The sequence below is a fragment of the Ceratina calcarata genome, unplaced genomic scaffold, assembly GCF_001652005.2.
Source record: "Ceratina calcarata isolate Rehan_Ccalc_2016 unplaced genomic scaffold, ASM165200v1 scaffold554.2, whole genome shotgun sequence".
In the NCBI taxonomy this organism is placed as follows: Eukaryota; Metazoa; Arthropoda; class Insecta; order Hymenoptera; family Apidae; genus Ceratina; species Ceratina calcarata.
This window is the reverse complement of record NW_017176727.1, coordinates 600329-620377: the sequence shown is the minus strand read 5'-3', so window position 1 is coordinate 620377 and position 20049 is coordinate 600329. Positions and strand designations below refer to the sequence as shown.

Genomic DNA, 20049 nt, shown 5'->3' with positions numbered 1-20049 from the left:
CTGCGCCGCTTGACACTATATAAGAGCAGGTATTACACGGAATTATACAAAGAGACAGGACTAGTACTTTCAACGTAGTTATTATTAAACCTTTCGTACAATATGTACAAAGTTAAACCCACAAACGAGAGGCTTATGTTTTTTTTATATCCTTAAATTTTATCTTTTTTTCATTTTACTTTTGCTCAAATAGACTCTCACTCGCACTTAAATATTAAAGGTTGGGCATAATAATACTCGCGGTAGTATAATGCCCTAAGTCTTGCTGATCCAACGTGTAGCTCTCCCGTAAGCAGTTACTGTACTCCCAGACATCGCTGCACATTTCATTTTATACAATATACATATTTATATATTTATATATATATTTACTTATATATATAATGTAATATAAAGACAGTCCAACTCGGTGCTATCTCCTTCTGTCGCGGGCGTTTCGTTTTCCTCGTCGATTGTTGTTTGCAGTCAACACTGTAACTTTTGTATATGTACAAGCTAACAATAAATAGGAGGCAACAAGAAAAAGAGTTTTCCGCGTGAACTAGGTGTATAACGTTTACGAGCTACGAAAATAAGAAAGGGAAAAGAATATAGCGAATGAAAAATAATTAGGGGTTGTAGATAGGAATGCAAAGAAGGTAGCAAAGATGGAGGAACAAGTACAAAAATGTTTAAAAGACAGAAAGAGGAGAGACAAAGGAACAAACACGGCGGACTAAATGCTAAGATAACATTGCTTCCCCTTTCCGTGTTTCGTAGAAACGATAATTTTAAATTAAATTTTTCCGTGCAAAAATAACATCCGATATGAACATGAACAAAAAATCCTACAGTTTATCTCCGACGATGATTGTAATAATGCATTTAGGAAATTCATTGACCAATACTATCGAGTACTCTCTGCTCGTAACTTAGCGAGGTTCTTTCCTTTTTTTTCTTCTTCGTCATCGTAGTTCTTTCTTTCTCGCGGGTGCGACCTCATCGACCGTCCAATTGAACACAGAGACAAGTGTACGATGATATCCTGGGAATACAGGAACCGTTACCCCCAATATTCTTAACCGCAAATAATATACATTGTTTACCGTATGAAGTATCCCATCGTTAGTTAAGTCTTATAGTATGGACAAGTATCCTTAGGCTAATAGGCCCAAGGTCTGTGTGTATAGTTCTCGTGTCGATTCATTTCGTACGCGCGCTCGCGACCACGAGTTCGACGAATTCAAGTCCTGATGCGATAAAAAATAATAAGATGCGTTGTCGAGGGGTAAAAAAAAAATACTTCACGGAACGGAACTTCGGACTTCCGCTTGGACAACGATTTAAAAAAGATGTTAAAGGCAGTTAAGAAGACGCACATAAGAGTGAGTGCGGGGTACTAATTGTAAAGGAGATAAATGCAACAAAACCGAAGATATCCAAAGACACGACGCGGATCCTCGGGATCAGAAGTATTTGATTCGATTTCATCGTGCTCGTGATCGTATGCGTATCGGTAATTAGCGCGTATTTACGATAACTTCTATGGAGGCAAGATGAAACGATCACGTTGCGACAGAACGTGCGCTGGTTCAACCGTTACATGCGTATACAAGGAGCATTTTTCATTATTCTTCTCCTTTTTGCTTTTCAAGACACGTACAAGATGTTCCTAACTGGCTTCAGCCACCGGTTTTTGCTATTTTTCGTTACTATTCGTTTTGTTCATTTCTTTACTAATGGGCTTCGCGCGCTTCCTACTTCTATCTTTCTTTCTCTATTTTAAATAATTGAGCCAATCCCAAGAACCTGGTATTTCCGTGTCGCAAAGAAACCGAAATATCACATATATTCGCGATACATAGTACACGTACGCATATACATCTACGCATGCTAAAACGGGAACAGCACCGTGTAAGTTAGTTAAAAAATTACATGAGAGAACAAAATTCCCCGAACTTTCGTTATCTTTTTTTTGTTACTTTTTTTTTCTTTGTCACGAATATAAGTTTCTTCGCAAGAGAGAAATACCAAATTTCCCGCTGTTCGTATTTCTTTCTTTCATTCGTTTACGCGTTTCATCATTCTTTTTTCTTTCTTTTTTGTTTTCTTATATATAATACTATGAAATTATCGCAGTCGTTTCAAAGAGGAATCATAAAAAAGAATCTTTCGTCGCGGATCAATGGTGAACACCTGGTAACGAGAAACGAAGCGCTCGAACAAGCTAATCCCCGTCGTACGATCTCTCCATTGAAAAGATATCACATCGATCCAGACAGGCGATGAATTCAATTATAGAACTGTATAAAAAACATTTAAAAAGTTTTACTTACGTCGAAAATCAGCAACGTGTTCGTTACAAAAATCTTGCAAATATTCGCGTGTCATCAAAGCGAACCTCATTCGACAAATTTTGTGATAATGTCTTTCCGTTTGAGAAACCGATCAACCGAATCGAGTACGATTTATTATGCATACGCGCGGCATTTGTTTTCGTAAGCTCTTGTAAACGCGTAATACTTACGTCTAACGTACGCGTGATTCGAAAAGGCGACGAGGATCAGATCGTTCGACCGACGATTAAAATAGTGGTTACGAACAAGGACATCTTCGACCGGTGAATGATGTACGTTGTTGAAGATATTAAGTTGATGGTGATAAAATGTACATTAACAAAACGGTGAATATATATTATGTATATACGTATATATAATATAGTCTTCTGTGTTGCGCGCTTGGACCATGATTTGGAGTGGCTGATGACGATGAGGACGACAATAACAACGAGGACCATTACGAATCGACAAATCAAATGCTAACCAGATTTTCATTTGCGTGTGTATCTTCGATATCCGGAATTGTTTTTCTCTCGTACGATGGCAGGAAATCGTCAAGCGCTGCTTCTAGATAGGTTTCTGTGCATACATGTAATTCCTCTTCGTCTTACTTAACGATTAGACGAACTTTTCCAATTGTTCCATTGTTTTCCAAATTTCCGGGTTTAGTAATGTCGACGTTTTTCTGGTGGTAAAATCGACTCGATGATCGGTGTTCCGTATCTTCTCTTAGTTATTAGAATGGTAACTGAAATATATCACACTTAGGTTCGTAGTTCGGAAACGACCGGTTAACTGATTTAGGGTAGAATCATGTAGACACATCGACAAGTGCTTTCATTTTTTATACGTTTAGACTTATTCGGTTATAGTGAGAATGCGTTATCAATCCGTTTCTGATATTATACTTATGATATAGTTTATCGTGGGTTGTAAAGATACGTAGGAAAGCGGTCGTCGACTCATTTTGGGTTTAGAACGTTGGCGACGCGTCATCATCATCATCATCATTATTATTATCGTCATCATCGTTGTAATGCGGGCGTTTATCATTGTTATCGTCGATATTATTATGATCACCATTATCATCAACGTCGGTCGATTAATCTTTCGGTCGTTTTGGTAGTCTGCTATATAGTTTCGATAGTGATGGAGAGTAGTGGTAAATAGTAGCAGTAGTAGTAGCAGTAGTAGTAATAGGTGGTAGTAGGTGGCCTACAGTGAGCGTACGTAACGAGAGTCTTATTATCGATCGGATTATGCAACGTGAACACACAATGACGTAGTTGCGCGATACTGCGTACAGAAATATATTATTATAGTCTTTTAGTTTCGATAAAAAAGTTCAGTTCCCTCCTCGATTGATTTTCCATCTTCGAGGTGGCGCGCTATCTTTCTCTCTGTTTCATTCTTTCTCTCTTTCTCTCCCGCTCTCTCACTCTCTCTCTCTCTCTCCATACTCTCTCATTAATTTTCTTCTGTTTTTTCTTATTTCTTATCTAAAGCATTCTCTCTCTCTCTTTTTTCCTCCTTGTTTCAGTAGGTATTCTGTTCTCGCAGTCTCCATTTTCCGAATCTTCTCGGGTTTCTTTCTAGTAGTTTTCGTTTTTTGCTCTCTCGTTCGTTATTTTCTCGCTCTTGTCTGTTTTATCACGCTATTCACAGGTTCCAAGTTCCTCTCTCGATCCTCTTTGCTTCTTTTTTTTGTACAACGCAACGAACGCACACATTTATATTATTTATATTATTTATATGAATATATATATACTTTTTTATATAATTATGATACATACGCAAACAAAGCCTTTCTCTTTTTTTCGCACGAGTCTTTCCAATTTTCTTGTTTGCTTTCGCCTGTTTTGTTCGATTTCTATTCTCATCTCATATATACATATATATACTCGTGTAAACTTTCATACATATATATGTGTATGTATATTTGTATGTATAGTTTTTATGTAGGTATTCAGCTTCGTTTATCGTCAGTTTGTTTTTTATTTACTATCTTTGAATTGTTGAGTTCAAGAGGAAAGGAACGTAGAACATTTTACTCTCAAGTAGAAGAGCTGCCGCCGATTGTACCTGGAATTCAGGAAGAAAACAGGATCGACTTAGATCGAACGGGTCTAACTCTCCCATAAACGGTTCCACGAGTATTCACGGTTGATTTTTTAATCAGACAATAACTTCTTTTCTTTTTCTAATATCAACACAAAACCTAACGTTTGTATTTCTAATTCTCTTTTCTATTTACGTGGTTTACCGTATATTACGTTCGCGTTTGTTTAAATGTATTGAACCGTTAACGCGGGAAATGAATGAATTGATATTTCTTTATTGTCGAACTTACTTCGGGTAACCTGACGAGAAGATCGTGAAATCGATTCGGCTGTTGAGGCGCGCTGTGCTCGACAAAACTTCGCAGACAGCTCATGTACCGTTCTTGTAGCTCCATTGTATACTCCATCGTACCTCCGCGTGCTAAGAGGGGGCAGATACAAGAGAAATGATCGTGAATCGGTACCGGGAACAATTTTAATACGCTTACGCTTTAAGTTAGATGCTCTAATTTTGTTCCTGCTCTAATGTTCGTTCGTTTCGAAGAAGACAACATACAACGACAACGTTACATCGCCCGTAATTATTCGATGCGACAGAAACTTGTAGATCGTCGCTTGTAATCAGAATCATTATATGGCAAAGCGAATCGAGATTATGTTTTGAGATCATTCGAGTAACTACGAGCCATATTCTACGTTAACATTCTACACGCGAGACTTACATTTTGCTTCGCCAATTGCAGCATTAGCAAAAAGGATGCATTTCTTTATATCTTAAGTATCTCAATTTGGTTAGATAGAAACTTAAAACACACGTTCTAATCGTGCGCTATTGCTCTATCGGGATATCGTGAAGATACTTACCTTGCGAGAGCATGGTGATTACTTTCAGACAGACGTACTCCTCCATCCGTAATCTCACCCTCCTGAACATTAACGTGACATACGTAATTTTTTCCACCATGAGCCCTACGTCTTGTTGCAATTGGTCCATGGTTATCGGTCGGCCCATCATGTTCGTTAGGCACGTTTGCAACGTATACATGTTGTTCGAAACCTGTGCATAAGTGTCTTCATTTAATCCGAAATAATGCGATATTAGTAGAAAGAAACTCTTCAGTTTGCATTATTAAACATGCACTTCTTGAATTAAATGTCTATTATAATCTTAAGAATCCTACTTATTTAATATTGACAAAAATGTATGTCACTCTTCGAGAATAGCGCGGTGAACGGAGAACAGTTTAAAGGAGAAGAAGTTTGAAATGAATAATTTACTTCTTGCATAAAATCCGCCCCCATTACATCGCCGGTGACGTTGGTGAATTTGTGTTGACCATGTATCGCCTGATAGGCGGAGGTAGTCAGCACCAGGATCTCGTGCCACTTGTGGGTGAGCAACGTCGTGTGAACTTCGACTGGTAGCTCAAGGTAAAACGGTAACCTTTTGGTCCACTGCACCAACTTGTACACTATGCTGTCTCCTATTTGACACAGCTTGTCGCTTAGGTTTGATTTATGGTCCAGCAGCTCGTCCAAGTTCTACAATGTCATATAAAAGTAGCGCGCATGATAAGGAGCCTCGTTCAAATTTCGAAATTTTATTCATTCTTCTCGCGTAAATGATACGCGATAAAATAGCAGTACTTTTAGTTCAAAAGGAAATCTAAATATGAAATGTAGTAACGTACCCTTAACGTGGCGATATCTTGGAACTCGTCGCAGTCTATGAGGGACTGGATCATGGCGACGGTCGCGTCGAAAGGAAAAGATCGATCCCTCGAACTGCTCACTGTGTTGTCTAGCCTCTGCCTCAAGTGTACCACCTAAAACCAAATAGATTCGTTCGTGCAATAATCAGAATGTTTTCGAGACGCCTGTTCTGTTTCTCTAAAGAATATGTATAGGATTTATCGTAACATGTATTGCAGACAATATTGTCATACACATTTTGTGTGTCTAAAATTCTTAGAAGTATATCAGTATTCGTAGTCTAATAAATGTGGTTTATCAATGGGACAATTGCGGGATCGTGCTTCCTACGCAAATCCGATCCGGCCTTTCACTGACCTTTCGGACCTCGAGGTACTTCCTCGAGGTCGGTATTTGCGGACTGTATACGCGAACAGGGAGAGTGGCCTTGGGTCTGCATCGGGGATACCTACGGGGAAAGCTGCGATCCTCCATTCGGGTACCATCAAGATACGTGCACACCGAGGCGTAGACGTTTCTCACTGAAAGCTTTATTTATTCGAAAGCTCGCTTCTCATGGAGTTGGAGGAGCGGAGACTAAATTTTAATTGGATAGCGATTAAAGACTCTGGATTAACTTGTGCACGAGAAAGAACAAATTTCTTTAATTACTTACTCGATTTATTGCTCGAATCGGATTTAAATAAGATTGCGTTCTCTAATCTCAAGTTTTACGTGAAAATTTATTTATCCAGAGCTTTATTCTACGGCAGAGTCTAACCGCGATGTCGATAGGGGGAGGGGGGAAGGTGTTGGAGGAGGAAGAGAAGGAGGTAGGGTGAGGTCAGTGTCCCTTGTACAGACTTTCACGAGTTACGAAACCGCCGGAGAACTGCCCGTCCTTGGCACCGGCTGTCGCTGATTTTCTATTGTCCCTCTACCTCCCGAGTCCACGTCATCGCCGTGTTTCACTCGAATGTCGCGACAACGCGATGTCGGTAAAGAGTGACGCCTTTTTCGATGCTCGGACTATCCTTATCGCGTGTCACGAATTTTGCTTCTTTCTGCGTCCACTTAATTATTTAATCGTGCGTCACTGAATCGACAGCATCGAATAGATCTCGTTAACTATTCATTTATTATCGTTGTTATAAAGAGACATAGGTACTCACAGTTGGACGTTTTTAACAATTTTAATTGTTTTCAACAATAGAGGAAATTGTTTTCACCGAATTGAAACGAGTAGTTTCGATCGTGCAGTCGCACACTTTTGGTGTATCAATTTCTAAAAAGAGCTCGAGCTCACGAATGTCACAGATAATAGTGTTTTAGCCACGATTGTATTGTTCGACGAGGATTCTCGTCGAGAGGAAATCTCAATCCGGATCCTCCTGCACTTTGAAACTCCTTTAGTCCCTCTTTCTCGCGATAGTGAGGGGATACTTTTGAAGCGGGTATAAGTACTGCATAGTGGCGAGCGTGCAAACCAATTCGCTCGGAGATGGAAAGTGACCTCCTTAATGACGCCCCGATCCACGGGGCCAGTACTTATGCGGTATCGCGGGAGTCATCGATTTCACTTTTGACAATGGCCTCTACCTGTCTGTTCCCGGTAATTCTTGTCGTTGCTCGCATACCTCACGTGCATGGCAAACGTAAACGTATCGACGTTCCCGATTTCTGTCGCATAATCTATCGCACATGCGTTTCCCCATGCGTTAGTTTCCAATTAGAATGCGATGCGATTCTTTTGACTTTGACATTGTTTCGACCGTGCATGAAAAACGTAGATAAAATTAACGTCACGTCGAGAAAATTGAATCTTTGCCGATGAATCTGAATCATACTCTGGTCTATGATATTCGATTTTCTTTACGGTCGTATGAAATACGGTGTATAGTCATTATCGAACTCTAAAAAGAGAGAACACTTTCATGATGTAACAGATAATACTTTGTTTAGACGAGCGCGAAAAACCATGTAAGATAATGACGCGGTGGGACGAGCGGACAGCTCTCGCAGAGCCGCTTGCTCGTTGTACCTATCGGCTTTCGTAATGTGGGAAACCTTGAGACTTGCGCAAGCCGAGTCGTAAGAAAGTGAAATTGCATTGGAGAGTTCATTCATTTTAGGATCATTCTGTTCGAAAGCGATTGAAATCCATCGAATTCGATCATTGCTCATTGTACCTACGAATGTTCATTCAAACCTGTGCATTGTCCGTTTATTTAAAGGATTACAACGTGAATCATTACAATTTTCTATATCATTGTATTTCTCAGAATTCTTCCTAATTTATTGCTTTCTTTTTCTTGCATTATACTCGTGGGATTAATGAATGCATCACCCGCCCAGTGTTCTTAATCGGATTCAGCCGCGTGACGTTTCTCTAGTCTGGGAACGCGGCCATAACTGTTTGCGATGATTTTGTAATCGTTGATATATCCATTTCCTGTATGACTTCGGTCTAAGCCCAGAGGTCATGTAATTCATCGAGCTCCAGAACTATTCACCGCACAGTGTTTGAATTTCAAATGATTATTCCTAAACGCCCCTCGAGATCTCAAAGTTCGTAATATGATATCGATCGTTTAATTTCAATTCAACTGATGATGTTATTCTCGACATATGTATCTGGGAATGAGCTTGTTTGATCAACGAGATATCGAATTCCCACAATTTATGAAATTATCGTTTCGGGCGGAATGATATGATTGTGAAAATCGACCGTTACGTAAATTTCAATTAGTAACTTCATATTACAAATATCATTATATATATTTCACCTGCATACGATTTCATCGGTGATCGAGAACAGCATCGCGAGTGAGACGGAACGGAGTCCGTGCTCACGAGAAAAATCTCGTCCGAACATGTGATCCGATCGCGTGCAGCTGCGGTGCATTAAGAGTGAAAGTGAAGATACCTTCGGGACGTTCTCATCAGCAGCGCATTCTCCCTACGCGAGGATCAACTTTTGTCGACCCGCGCTTGATTTCTAACGAGCCGCCTCGTATAAATCACTCAAAATCATTGTGCTACGATTGCGAACCGGGTGACGTTGATCTATACACACAGGCGAGAGAGAGAGAAAGAGACAGACAGACAGACAGACAGACCGAGAGGGAGAGTAAAAAGCGCTTCACACGTGCTTACGCTTGCCAGGTCCGTTAGATAATCGATTTGATGGAGAGGTGATAGTGGGAATAATCGTCTGGGATGTCTCCTCGCGCGGGACTCTATCTCGTATGTTTCTTTTTAGTTTAGAGTTATTATGATCGCGTATTCACGTGAAATCGGTTACGCCACGTTCGCGCGTGCGAACGTATCGAAAAATAAGTACGATCTGCCGTATTGTTGGGATATGGTCGATTCTTTCATTCATGTAATTACTTACCGGTTCGTTGGTGTTCGTTGTTTCACATAGATTGATCTCCAAATTTTTGAACATACAAAAATTGTTATAAATCTAAGCTACACTATTTGATTTTTGCTATATAGAATAAATTATTTTCAATCCATAAGGCCAGACGATACGTAAAATTAATATTAGGTGACGGGAAGAGTTCGAGCGGTTTTTTATTAATATAAATGATAATCATGTCTTGAAGAATATGTGTTTCAATTCTGTTTTAAAAATCCCTTTTCCGACACCTAATACACAAGGAGGAAATTAGAAAATAATGAGACTCACTTCGGAGGGGTTGGTGAGCGCCGTCTTTAGGATCGTTCCGTTGACGAGGTGACCCGAATGCGCAGGGTGGCTCGAGTGACTGGTGGTAGATTGCGAGTTAAGCGGGTCGCCCGACGAAATCTTGTGATGGTGAAGAAAACCACTAGCCAGCTGCGTGTGCTGCTGTTGGCTATGGTGAGCTACCGCGGCCATCTGCTTGACAAGCATCGTCGAACCCATGGTGCTTTTGTTACCACCAAGGGATCCCGACCCGTTAACACCGCCAACGTTACCGCCGCTACTTATGCCACCCATGCTTCCGCCCACTCCGCTCGCTTTGTTACTTTTCTTGTGCTTTTTGTACTTCACCTGTGAAAAGAACGAATAAGATCTAAAATTAACTGTTTACTTTACATTGAACATTAACCCCCCTTGGCAACGTCACGGGGTATAGGAATACCACAATGAAGCTTTAATTCTTTAGATTTAATCTGCATATCTTTATTTTTACTGTTCGTTACAGCATCGCATTGCTTTATCATCGTATACAATTTTAGATTCAAAAAGAAATCGTGCACAAACAAAATTCTGGTTGAAGAAGAATATGGTTAATTGCAATTGGTCCGTTATTAAAGAATATAATAGAGCTGATACGAACCTTGTAAAGATTGTACACAGCACCAGAATTTCTTCCCCCAGGCATTCGATCCTCTCGAACGGCCTGAAGGACCATACCCTGTTCAATGCATTTTTTGAAGCGACAGTATTGACACCTGTTCCTTTGGGCTTTCGTGATTTCGCAGCCGCCTTCCGCCACGCACGTGTACACTCGCCTATTTTGTACAGTCCTTTTGAAGAAACCTTTACACCTGCGCACAACGCAATTTCATACTATTTTAGATTACGAACAAAAACACGTACCTCGCCACAAATAATTGCATTTGCTTAAAACATCGCGTGGCCGGTTGTACAATACACCGAAACCGGTCTGTGGAAATCTGGTTAATTGTGCTTAGGGATGTGAGGTCTAAATTGCGAGAATCTGGATATTGGATTTGTTTTCATTGACACGGTTTTCCTGACCCAATTCGGAATTTTTTCATGAAACTCGTTAACAGAAATTAAAGCTTCCTCTGCTCGGAATAATCGTATTGCACGGTAATCAAAAGCTTTTCCAGTCTGGTCAATGAAAAAAGTGAACGAAATAGAAAGCAACTTACGATTAGTCATTAAGGGGTTTTCGCGAAAGGAATTCAATTCCAAAGTTTACTTTCCGCTTCCTCATGGGAGCGTCCTGATACTAGAAACCGATTAAAGATTCATGGTAGTAGAATTACGGCTACACTGGGATGCACAAGGAAACTTGTCGTCGACTTTTACCAACTAATTTCCCAGATTTGTCGGATACGACGATAGACATTGAATAAACTGGCGTAAAAGCGAGTAACGATACCCTGTGGCAATCTTAAGGACTAATCAACTACGTTGCAAGACACGTTAGACAGAAAAGCACCTTGAAATATACTTTTCTTTCCATCTCAGGCACTTAAAATACCGTGAGATCTCTTTGAAACAACGAGTAATTCTACTTCCAATTATGTTTCATGATTTTCAAATTAAAAACGAAGTTAGCTGTTCATGCGTTCGTGATATCGAATTGCTGAATATCTAAATTAGCATAAGATACTTCTATAAACGACGAACTATTATTTTGCCGTACTCTTCTGTTCTCTGTATGTATATATGCGTATCAACTTCGCCCAGTTACAGTTTACCATTTCGATTGACACCATCTCTGACCAAAGAGCGTATTTACCCAGCAAACATGTGCGTGCATCGATCGCAAATGTCAATCGTTTGTCACGGGCTGGCGGCATATATTTTGTCGGTGAAATATTCGCTTACCCTTCGCATGTGATGATCCCGTAGTGCAAACCAGTAGCCTTGTCCTCGCAGATCATACATATCATAGGTGTTTCGTCCTCCTCGTGGTCCTGGGGCGGCATAGGTGGTGCCGGGGGCGCAACCGACATCGATTGTGACGTCGATTCGGACTTGACGACGCCCCCGTTCCTCTCCCACGTCTGACCGGATCCGGAAGCTGTCAAGTTTAACGCCTGCATCTGCTGCACGGCCGGCAATTGCGTTAGATCGCCGGCCCATAACCTCTCCATGTTGAGGGGTGGGCCGGACGAGTAGGAAACGGAGGGCGGTTTTCCCCGGGACTCCTGTCCGAGGTTTAGGAGCAGCTGAGCGGCCGACTCCTCCGACGAGGAACAAGATGCAGCCGCGGCCGTGGCCGTCCACGAAGCCGCTGGCGGTGGTACGGGATCCATCGGCGGCGCGGACCATATCATCGTCCTTACGCCGCCGATCTCACCCATGATCACGGTGGGAGGTGGCCTGGGGGGTGCAGGCGCGGGCCTTTGAGCCGGTGGTTTCATTGTTTCGCCTGTAATCAGATGTCGATAATGGAACTTTGGCTTACAAAGTCTCAATTTGTATACCAGAAAGATTTCAAAATCTGGTGATCGTTATGATTAGTCTCGCTTATTTATATATAAAATTTAATCATTTTTATGGACATGCTACATTTGGTAGAGAAAGTATTGAATTAAAACCAGAGTGGAAGAAACAGGTTCACTTACACGAGGACGCCGTGCTGGTTGCCCCAGTACTCGTGGAAGTAGCTCCGCCACTTGTGCTGGTGCTCGAACTTGTACTACTACTGGTGGACGCGACCGCGACGTTCTGTCCATAATTAACGGCACTGCTGATGACCCCGTTCAGTAACCTCTGCGTGGCGAACCCTTGCACCCCGTTATTTTGCGACCAAAACTGATGATGAGCTAAAAGGTGTGGCGGCACCGATGGCATCCTCGGTCTTCGTGCCGGCGAAGCCTGCAGTTGTTGCTGCTGCTGCTGCTGCTGTTGTTGCTGTTGCTGCTGCTGCTGTTGCTGTTGTTGCTGTTGTTGTTGTTGTTGTTGCTGCTGCTGCTGCTGTTGATTTCCGTGCGTGGAGCTCGCGCTGGGACTCATGCTCTGGCTGGGGCTGTACTGCGAAGACGGGCTGCTCCGGTGACTAGGTTGACTGGAGGTCTCCGAACGACCTCCGCCACCGCCACCTCCTCCGTCGAAAACCGAGTTGTCCGATTCCACCTTGGTCTGGGCCGATGAGAGGTCACCCTTGTCAGGGCTCTCGCTCCGCGGTATCGCTTCCTGGGGCATGGGGGTTGCGGAAACCGTCTGCATGGGCGAGTAAGGCGACAGCCTCGTCGGCACGGGTGTACCGGACCGTTGCTGTTGATGCTGCTGCTGCTGTTGATGCTGTTGCTGCTGTTGGTGCTGTTGTTGTTGTTGCTGCTGCTGTTGTTCCTCGACGACCCTGTAGCCCGTCATCGAACCGGCATCCGGGAAGACTGAATCGGGAGACGCGCGGTCCGAACAGGCCGTGTCGCGAGCTTCGATCCCGGCTGCCGGCCCGCTTCCGCGAAGTGGATCCCGCGGCGTTCCTGGACTCGGGATGCCTAGCAGATACTCGCTTTTGACTTTGACCACAGGGCAGCCCGGCGAGCCTGGCATGTTAGCTTCCGGCGACAGGGTCGAGGTGTCGGCCATGCTCTCCCCTGGAGCAGGAAAGTTTATGGGTGAAGGTGCGTCCGCCGACTGGATCCCGAGCGGCGAGCCTGCTGATCCAAGGGATACCGGGGAGTCTGAGAAATAAGGCGTTGGTCTCACGTTTATACTCGATGTTACAGTCGTTTGCACATGTTTACCTCGGGAAGGCCGCGGTCACGGGCGATTGATGATGCGCGATTTTCGTCCTGACCGCGTGTCGTGTAGATACGCATGATTATGAGTCGCTCTTTTGTCTTTCGCGATGATCGTGATGATGATGGCGGTGGTAGTGGTGATGATGTGATAACAGAAGCCGAGTATTTTAACTCGTTTCCGATTTCTATGATCGGTTAGTGATAAATACGATGGTGGGAAATCGACATCGATCGTTGAAACACCTAGATGAAATTTGTCTGACAATGTCTGCCGACTTAGCTTACGATGATATTTATCCTTGTTACCGGTAGTCGTAAGCAATTTCTATACGCTAATACTATCCTAATAAAGACGAAAATTAGCTGCATTCCGCGTTGGCACTTCGCAGACTAAAGAGTAAAACTGTATTGTTACTGTTCCCCATTCGGTTAGGCAACGCCGTTTTACCTGACATTAATAACAATTATTGCGATTCGTACGAGATTGTGAAAGTTAAGACGGGCGAGAGATACTCTCTCGCGGTTAAACTATTCGGTTCAATGATCACGTAACTATATCTTGAACCCTGCCGTTCACGTTAATGTGTTCACTCTTTGGTTGATCCAGACGTTATGAAAATGTTATTAATTATCGTGCGCATCAGCATGCCTGGTGGTCTATCACGTTGATTAATAGCACTTATCGCGTTACACTACTAATCGGGCTAACGTTGACAGGTGCATTTCGAAAGAAGTCTGTCGCATTTTGCATGCTCAAAGTCGAACATCAATAACCTTTCACCTTTTGCGTACTGTCTCTTTCGTTAGGCGTTTGCCTCGAAATTTCAAACATTAACTGCGAATGTGCGTCGTGATGATGGAAAACTAAAGTAAACGCAGAGATACACGCGTACAGAAACATCAATTATGTTTTTTAGCATCAGTATAAAAATGTTGGATAAATAACATAGATATTTATTAATCGAGCTTGGTTTCAATCGCTTCTCGCTTCGCATGTATAATTAAGCGAGAGCGTAGTAACTACGTGGCGTGTAGCACTGCTTTGAGATTGTTCAAACTCGAAATCATCGCCCCACCCCTTTCCTCGTAATAGACCTCGAGACATGAGAAGTGTTCGAGATTGCACGTGCGAGCAGCGGCGAGGATACTTCACGAATGAGAGCAATTTACGCGACCGTCGCGAAACTGTAATACTTATTCGAAGTTAGCTCAGGAGATCGTGAAAAGGATGTCGGCTCAACGTTCGCGTAGGTCAAGGAAGGAATGCAGTTGACAAGGCCGCGTTGTGATCGTAGGTATCTAGGTGCTAGTTTCCAGGCTATTAATAACTCGATTACCGTGAATATCGGTTCTCGCGGCGATTATTCATTTACTCTCGCGTCGCCTGCTCTCTTTCGCTGCGTCTTCATCGCATTTAGAATCTTTCTGATCGCGACTGGAATCGATAACCCTTCTCCCGGCCATTCAACCCTATTTCTCAAGCGATTCTGATCACGTGTCATGACGTAACCGTAAGAGAGGAGGTTCATTCATCAGCGATATTAGCGTCGCGAACAAGTCGATGATTAATGCGATGATCGGGGTGGAGATCAATAAAAATCGTTGTTACGACGACGATGATCGTGGATGATGGCTGTACTCCGAATGGGTGAATCGTGAACGATTGGTACTGAAATTCTGTCTGTTTACCGAATATAGGCGAGTAACAGTTCTTCGAATCGTAGTATCGGTGATTGGGCATCGTGTATGGGGCCATTCTGAAGTTATAGCCTAGATCAAAGTAATTCTGATACGATAATATCGTGAAACCGTTGTAAGGATGATACAGATACGGATGCGGGAAATTGTTCTGCGACGCACGTTGAAGCATCCTCAGGTCCATGTTCAACGAGTTCCAGTACTCCGTCCAGTGGAGATTAGGTGCGAAGGACAGGTTGTTTTCCAACGAGGAGTTCATTATTCTTGTATATTATCTATTAACGTCTTCTATATTAACGATATCAAATTGTTCATCCAGCCGTGAGTATACTTCAGTACGTGACGCTGAAAGAGTATTGCAAATTCTTTGTTAAGCTCGTTGTCAGTTCTCTTCGAGGATTGTCTTCGGTAACACAGAGATCGTTGTATTATCTCTTAAAAATTGTACTCGATTCGTATACGTATATTTATTTGTGGTTTTCAGTCTTCTCATGTGTTCACTATTAACGTTTATCTAAAACATCCCCTTTCACAATGGTACGTTAAGTTGTACACAAAGATTGTGTATTCCTTTCCAGTTTATCAAAATGAAGAAAATTTTACGCAATAGGGTATACTTTACAAATTTTTATGCAAAATTGTTGATTAATTAATATACAAACATATTGTCCTGGTGCCACAACTGTATGTTTCTTTAAAAACATTCGAGAGTAAACGTTTCAGTCATTCACTCGTACGAGGATCTGAACGTAAGTGAAATGGTCAGTCATTAGTCAGACGCGCTGAAAAATGGCGATCTTCTTTATTCGCACATGATCTGTTGATCAGCATCGGTAATACAAAAATGGTATTCAAACATATGGAATGGTTGTCAATATTCGATATATTATAAAAAAACTACAATTTTTAGAAAAAGAAACGAAAATGAGGGACGTGTTACGATTTTAACTCCATCGAACGAAATTGCATCATTTCAGTTAGTTCACGTTCACCGAAGATAATTAGAAACCGATTAATTAACGTGTCTCGTTGTGCGTAAAACGCGATCTAATCAGTCTTTTGTTCCCTTCTCCCAAATCAAATATCACCAGTCACGATTAAACATCGATCAAGGAGCAACCGTGTTTCGCGCCTGTCTAATCTTTCCATATTATTGTATTGCACTCTGAGCGATGTGACGCACTGTCGTCACCACGTAATTGCGTCGCAATCCGAGTATGACGTAGCTCGTCGTTGCCCCGGAGTGAAAGATCAATGATTCTCTGAGATGCGGCTCGCAGCCGGAACACGCGTGCCGTCAAAACCAAGCTCATTCATGGGCTCGATCCGTTCGTGACCGGAAGCGGGTGATAAAAAACGGCAAGAACCACGTACATCCGGGAGCATGTGCCGCGAGGATCAAGCAAGCGAAACTGACGGATTCTCTGGGTCGCTCTCACTCGGCCCGGACGATAACAACAATCCAGGTTCACGCTGCTACCTTCGATTCACCTACCCGCCAACGACAGTCTCTGACCTTTAGCCACGGGTAGGTCGGGGGTCATTGGTATCGGTTACGTTTGTTCGAAAAATCAATGCAGCCCACTGCGAACAGCTGGCCGGTAGCTTCTTTCGCCGCTGATAATTAATTTTGTCTCTTCTGTTGTATATTCGTTCGTTCGTTTATTTTCGTTGATTCTCGATGTTCATTGTTCCTTGATTTCTTCGAATAGCCGGCAAACGCGACGACGACGGCGAAGGTTCTCTTCGCGTGCTCGCACGGGTTCAGGCGAAGCCGAACTAGCACCGGTGCACGTCCGGGAAAACCGCGTGGGTTGATATTCAACCCTGCACCGCCGCTAGCAACCGCCACCCCCTCTCTCTGTATCTCTTCCTGGACTTACCTTCCCACTTCCCTCTCGCTGTGCTACGCCGACGACGTTTGAACTACCCCCGCAGTAACTACCCTTTCTCTAACCGATCATTCGATACACATGATAATAAAGCACGTAGTCATGCTTCTCTGCGGCGAGGGTGAATTTGACAGATTATAAAAATTTGCAACAATAGGAACTGCGTTGCATTGGGATCGTACTTGTTGGAATGAAATAGGTGACAAATAAGAGAAATCTTTTTCTTTTTCGAATTACATATTCTAAGTATGTACACATCCTGAGCGTATCATGTCAACTATGAAAGATTAGAGAAAATATAAATTCACGAATTGAAATAAATACGTCTGGTATGAAAATCGTACTGAAACAAGAGCAAGTCCGAAGCCACTACATCTTCAAAATTGCCGAATCGACTCATATTTCCCTGAAATATATATTGAGGTAGAGAAACAGTACTGCGTACCGCAAAATTGCGTAAGCGTCTCGTTTAGTGCGTACGCATAATAACAACACGCGGTTGATGAAAACGAGAGTCGACTATGTTTACATCGCCGCTTAAACAAACACGCATATCTGTTCTGTTGCAAAATTCGCGTCGCGCCTTCCGGTCAGTAGTTGTTGGAAACCGTCTAGGAATTTTTACTTGACCGGATTGTTCGTTGAGTGAGATGACATAGCATAATGTAACTTTGTAGAATCTGTCTCGAGTTAACCGAGAGAAAATTTACCACGCGTATAATGATAGAGTTACGTGTAACTCACGATTCTCAAAGCGGAACAGATGAAGCATGATTCATGCTGTACTGCTCTAGTCGCGTTTTATGTTGCGCGGCATGGCGTGTAGCATACTTATGATACACGCAGCTTATGAAAATCGGGGCAATAAGGGCATCGAATGTGGGATTATGGGCGATAACTAATCATTACGGTTGCGTCGACCGCTTTTCGTGACTCGTTCTCGGTATTCTTAATAAGAAAAGATCGGCCGCTTCCACCGGACAATGATACACGATCCCTCTTCGAAAACAGAGTTACGCGCTTTACGCTTGTTAAATCTCGGCCGCGGTATTGTTTAGTTCGTTTTACAATTACCGATTACCGGCGACAATTAAAGATTTACGACCGCTCTCAATCTCGGGTACCAAACGACTACGTCGTTGCCGCGCTGCGCCGCGTCGGCGAAATCGTTTTTACAATCGTTAAACACGGACATCGAATTCAATGTTGTGGAGACCATTACTGGTGATTTCATTCAGAGACAAGCGCACCCAAGAACTATAATTCACGCGGACTGACCGACTATTCCGAAGCGGAATTTTCAAACCAACGATTTTCTGACAAAAGCTGAACGAGCATGGGAGTATTCTGACGCTGTCATACATTGCGCATACGATCGACGAAACGCTGAGTGCGATTAGGGATGTATTGGCTATACAGTCAATCCCAAAAGTTTATGCACTTTAGAAATGCATTTTTTAAAAAGAAATTAGACGTCGGAAGAACATTGCTAATAATAAACAACAAAAAAATTTTTTCGATTTTTCCGAGATTTTTCCAAGGGGTACCCCTTCAATTTCTTTCAAATTTTCGTTTTTGGCCAATACCTCCCAAACCGTTGGACATACGGAAAAATTGTATAAGACCTTTCTTATAGAGAACGACGAGATCTACAATTTCCATGTAAAAATTTGTCGCTAGCTTCAATAGTTTACGAGTAATTTGCGAAAAACTGTTTTTTCGTTTTTCGTGAATAACTCGTTAAATATTAATGCTAGCGAAAACTTTTTATACACAAATTGTAGATCTCGTCGTTCTCTATAAGAAAGGTTCTATGCAATTTTCCCGTATGAACAAAGGTTTAAGAGTTATTAAGGGAAAACGAAATTTTTTGTCAAAAGTTCGCCATTTCGACGCTGGGATGGTCGGATTTTGTCAACATCAATAAAATGCCAAATAATCATACATAATTCGTTAAATATCGAAGTTAGAAGGAAAACAACTTTTACTTGAAGCATTTTCCGCAATTTTGAAAAAAAAAAATTTTCGTCAGCGTCAATACTTAATTGGATATTTCCTTCTATACTCTTTAGCACGTAGCTATTTATTATTAGCATTATTCTTCCGACGTCTGACTTCTTTTTAATTATAAGAAATGCGTTTTTCTAAGGTACATAAACTTTTGGGATTGACTGTATAGCCAATACATCCTTAAAGCAAAATTAGGAATATGAAAGTTATCGGGAAATGGAAGAAGAGGAATGTTAATAAGTTCAAGTCACGTCGATGAGAAGGGGACATGTGTCGAAATGAGAAACGATTATCTAGGCGAAAGGGGGAAGAAAGAAAATGATTATCTTACCGTCGCTACTACATCGGGAGTCGACCTTCCTCCTTTTCAACTTGAGGTCTTGAAACAAGCTCATGTTGTCTAGCTTACACGGGCTGCTCGTAAGGGTCATAATTCCTAGAAACAAAGTGATAGAGAGAAAATTAGCCATTCGTCGCATCAATTGATAGTGCAGGATGCTACAGCTAACTAGTTTCGTTATGAGTTCAAAGAATTGTACAAATCGAAGCAAAGTTGTTACAGTACGTCTCAGCAGCGTCTGCTGAAATCGAAATACGTCTTCATTAATCATGAAACATCTAGTCACGTTTCTCTTTCCTTTTACAACGGTGATATATAAAACGAATGTACGCCGAAGCTTTCGCGGTGATTAAGTTTCAACGCGAGATTCATGAATAAACCGCGACTCACGTGGCAGTTACTTGCTTGGACGTTTTCTGTGGATCATCTTATTCTTATAACATGCACGGAGTACGATTGTAATCTTACACTTTAGTTTTTTTGCAAAATTCATGTTTATTCACAATTTACGGGGACGCAGTAAGAATTATCATGTCGGCATAAAATCTTCTCATACAGTAGAACAAAATAATAAATTATAATAAGGAACGGTA

General features: G+C 42.1%; 1 protein-coding gene across 18 annotated transcripts in view; it reads right to left on the bottom strand.

The window, feature by feature from the left end:
* Positions 1-64: 64 nt before the first annotated feature.
* Hr4 (nuclear hormone receptor 4) overlaps positions 65-20049 on the bottom strand; it is a 129998-nt gene continuing 110013 nt past the window's right edge. For 6 of the 18 annotated variants that reach the window (XM_026816999.1, XM_026817001.1, XM_026817002.1 and 3 more), the window contains 13 exons: positions 19448-19552; positions 12392-13456; positions 11649-12195; positions 10402-10612; positions 9765-10112; positions 9468-9503; positions 6070-6204; positions 5657-5920; positions 5243-5435; positions 5101-5118; positions 4669-4799; positions 4112-4400; positions 65-4015 (listed from right to left, as the gene is read on the bottom strand). In XM_026816999.1, coding sequence (XP_026672800.1) covers positions 4320-4400; positions 4669-4799; positions 5101-5118; positions 5243-5435; positions 5657-5920; positions 6070-6204; positions 9468-9503; positions 9765-10112; positions 10402-10612; positions 11649-12195; positions 12392-13456; positions 19448-19547 — 3129 coding nt within the window. In that variant the 5' untranslated portion in view covers positions 19548-19552 and the 3' untranslated portion in view covers positions 65-4015; positions 4112-4319. Of the gene's footprint in view, positions 4016-4111; positions 4401-4668; positions 4800-5100; positions 5119-5242; positions 5436-5656; positions 5921-6069; positions 6205-9467; positions 9504-9764; positions 10113-10401; positions 10613-11648; positions 12196-12391; positions 13457-15205; positions 17040-19447; positions 19553-20049 lie in introns of those variants that run through there. The other 12 variants (XM_026817004.1, XM_026816990.1, XM_026816992.1 and 9 more) reach the window with 12 other exon arrangements.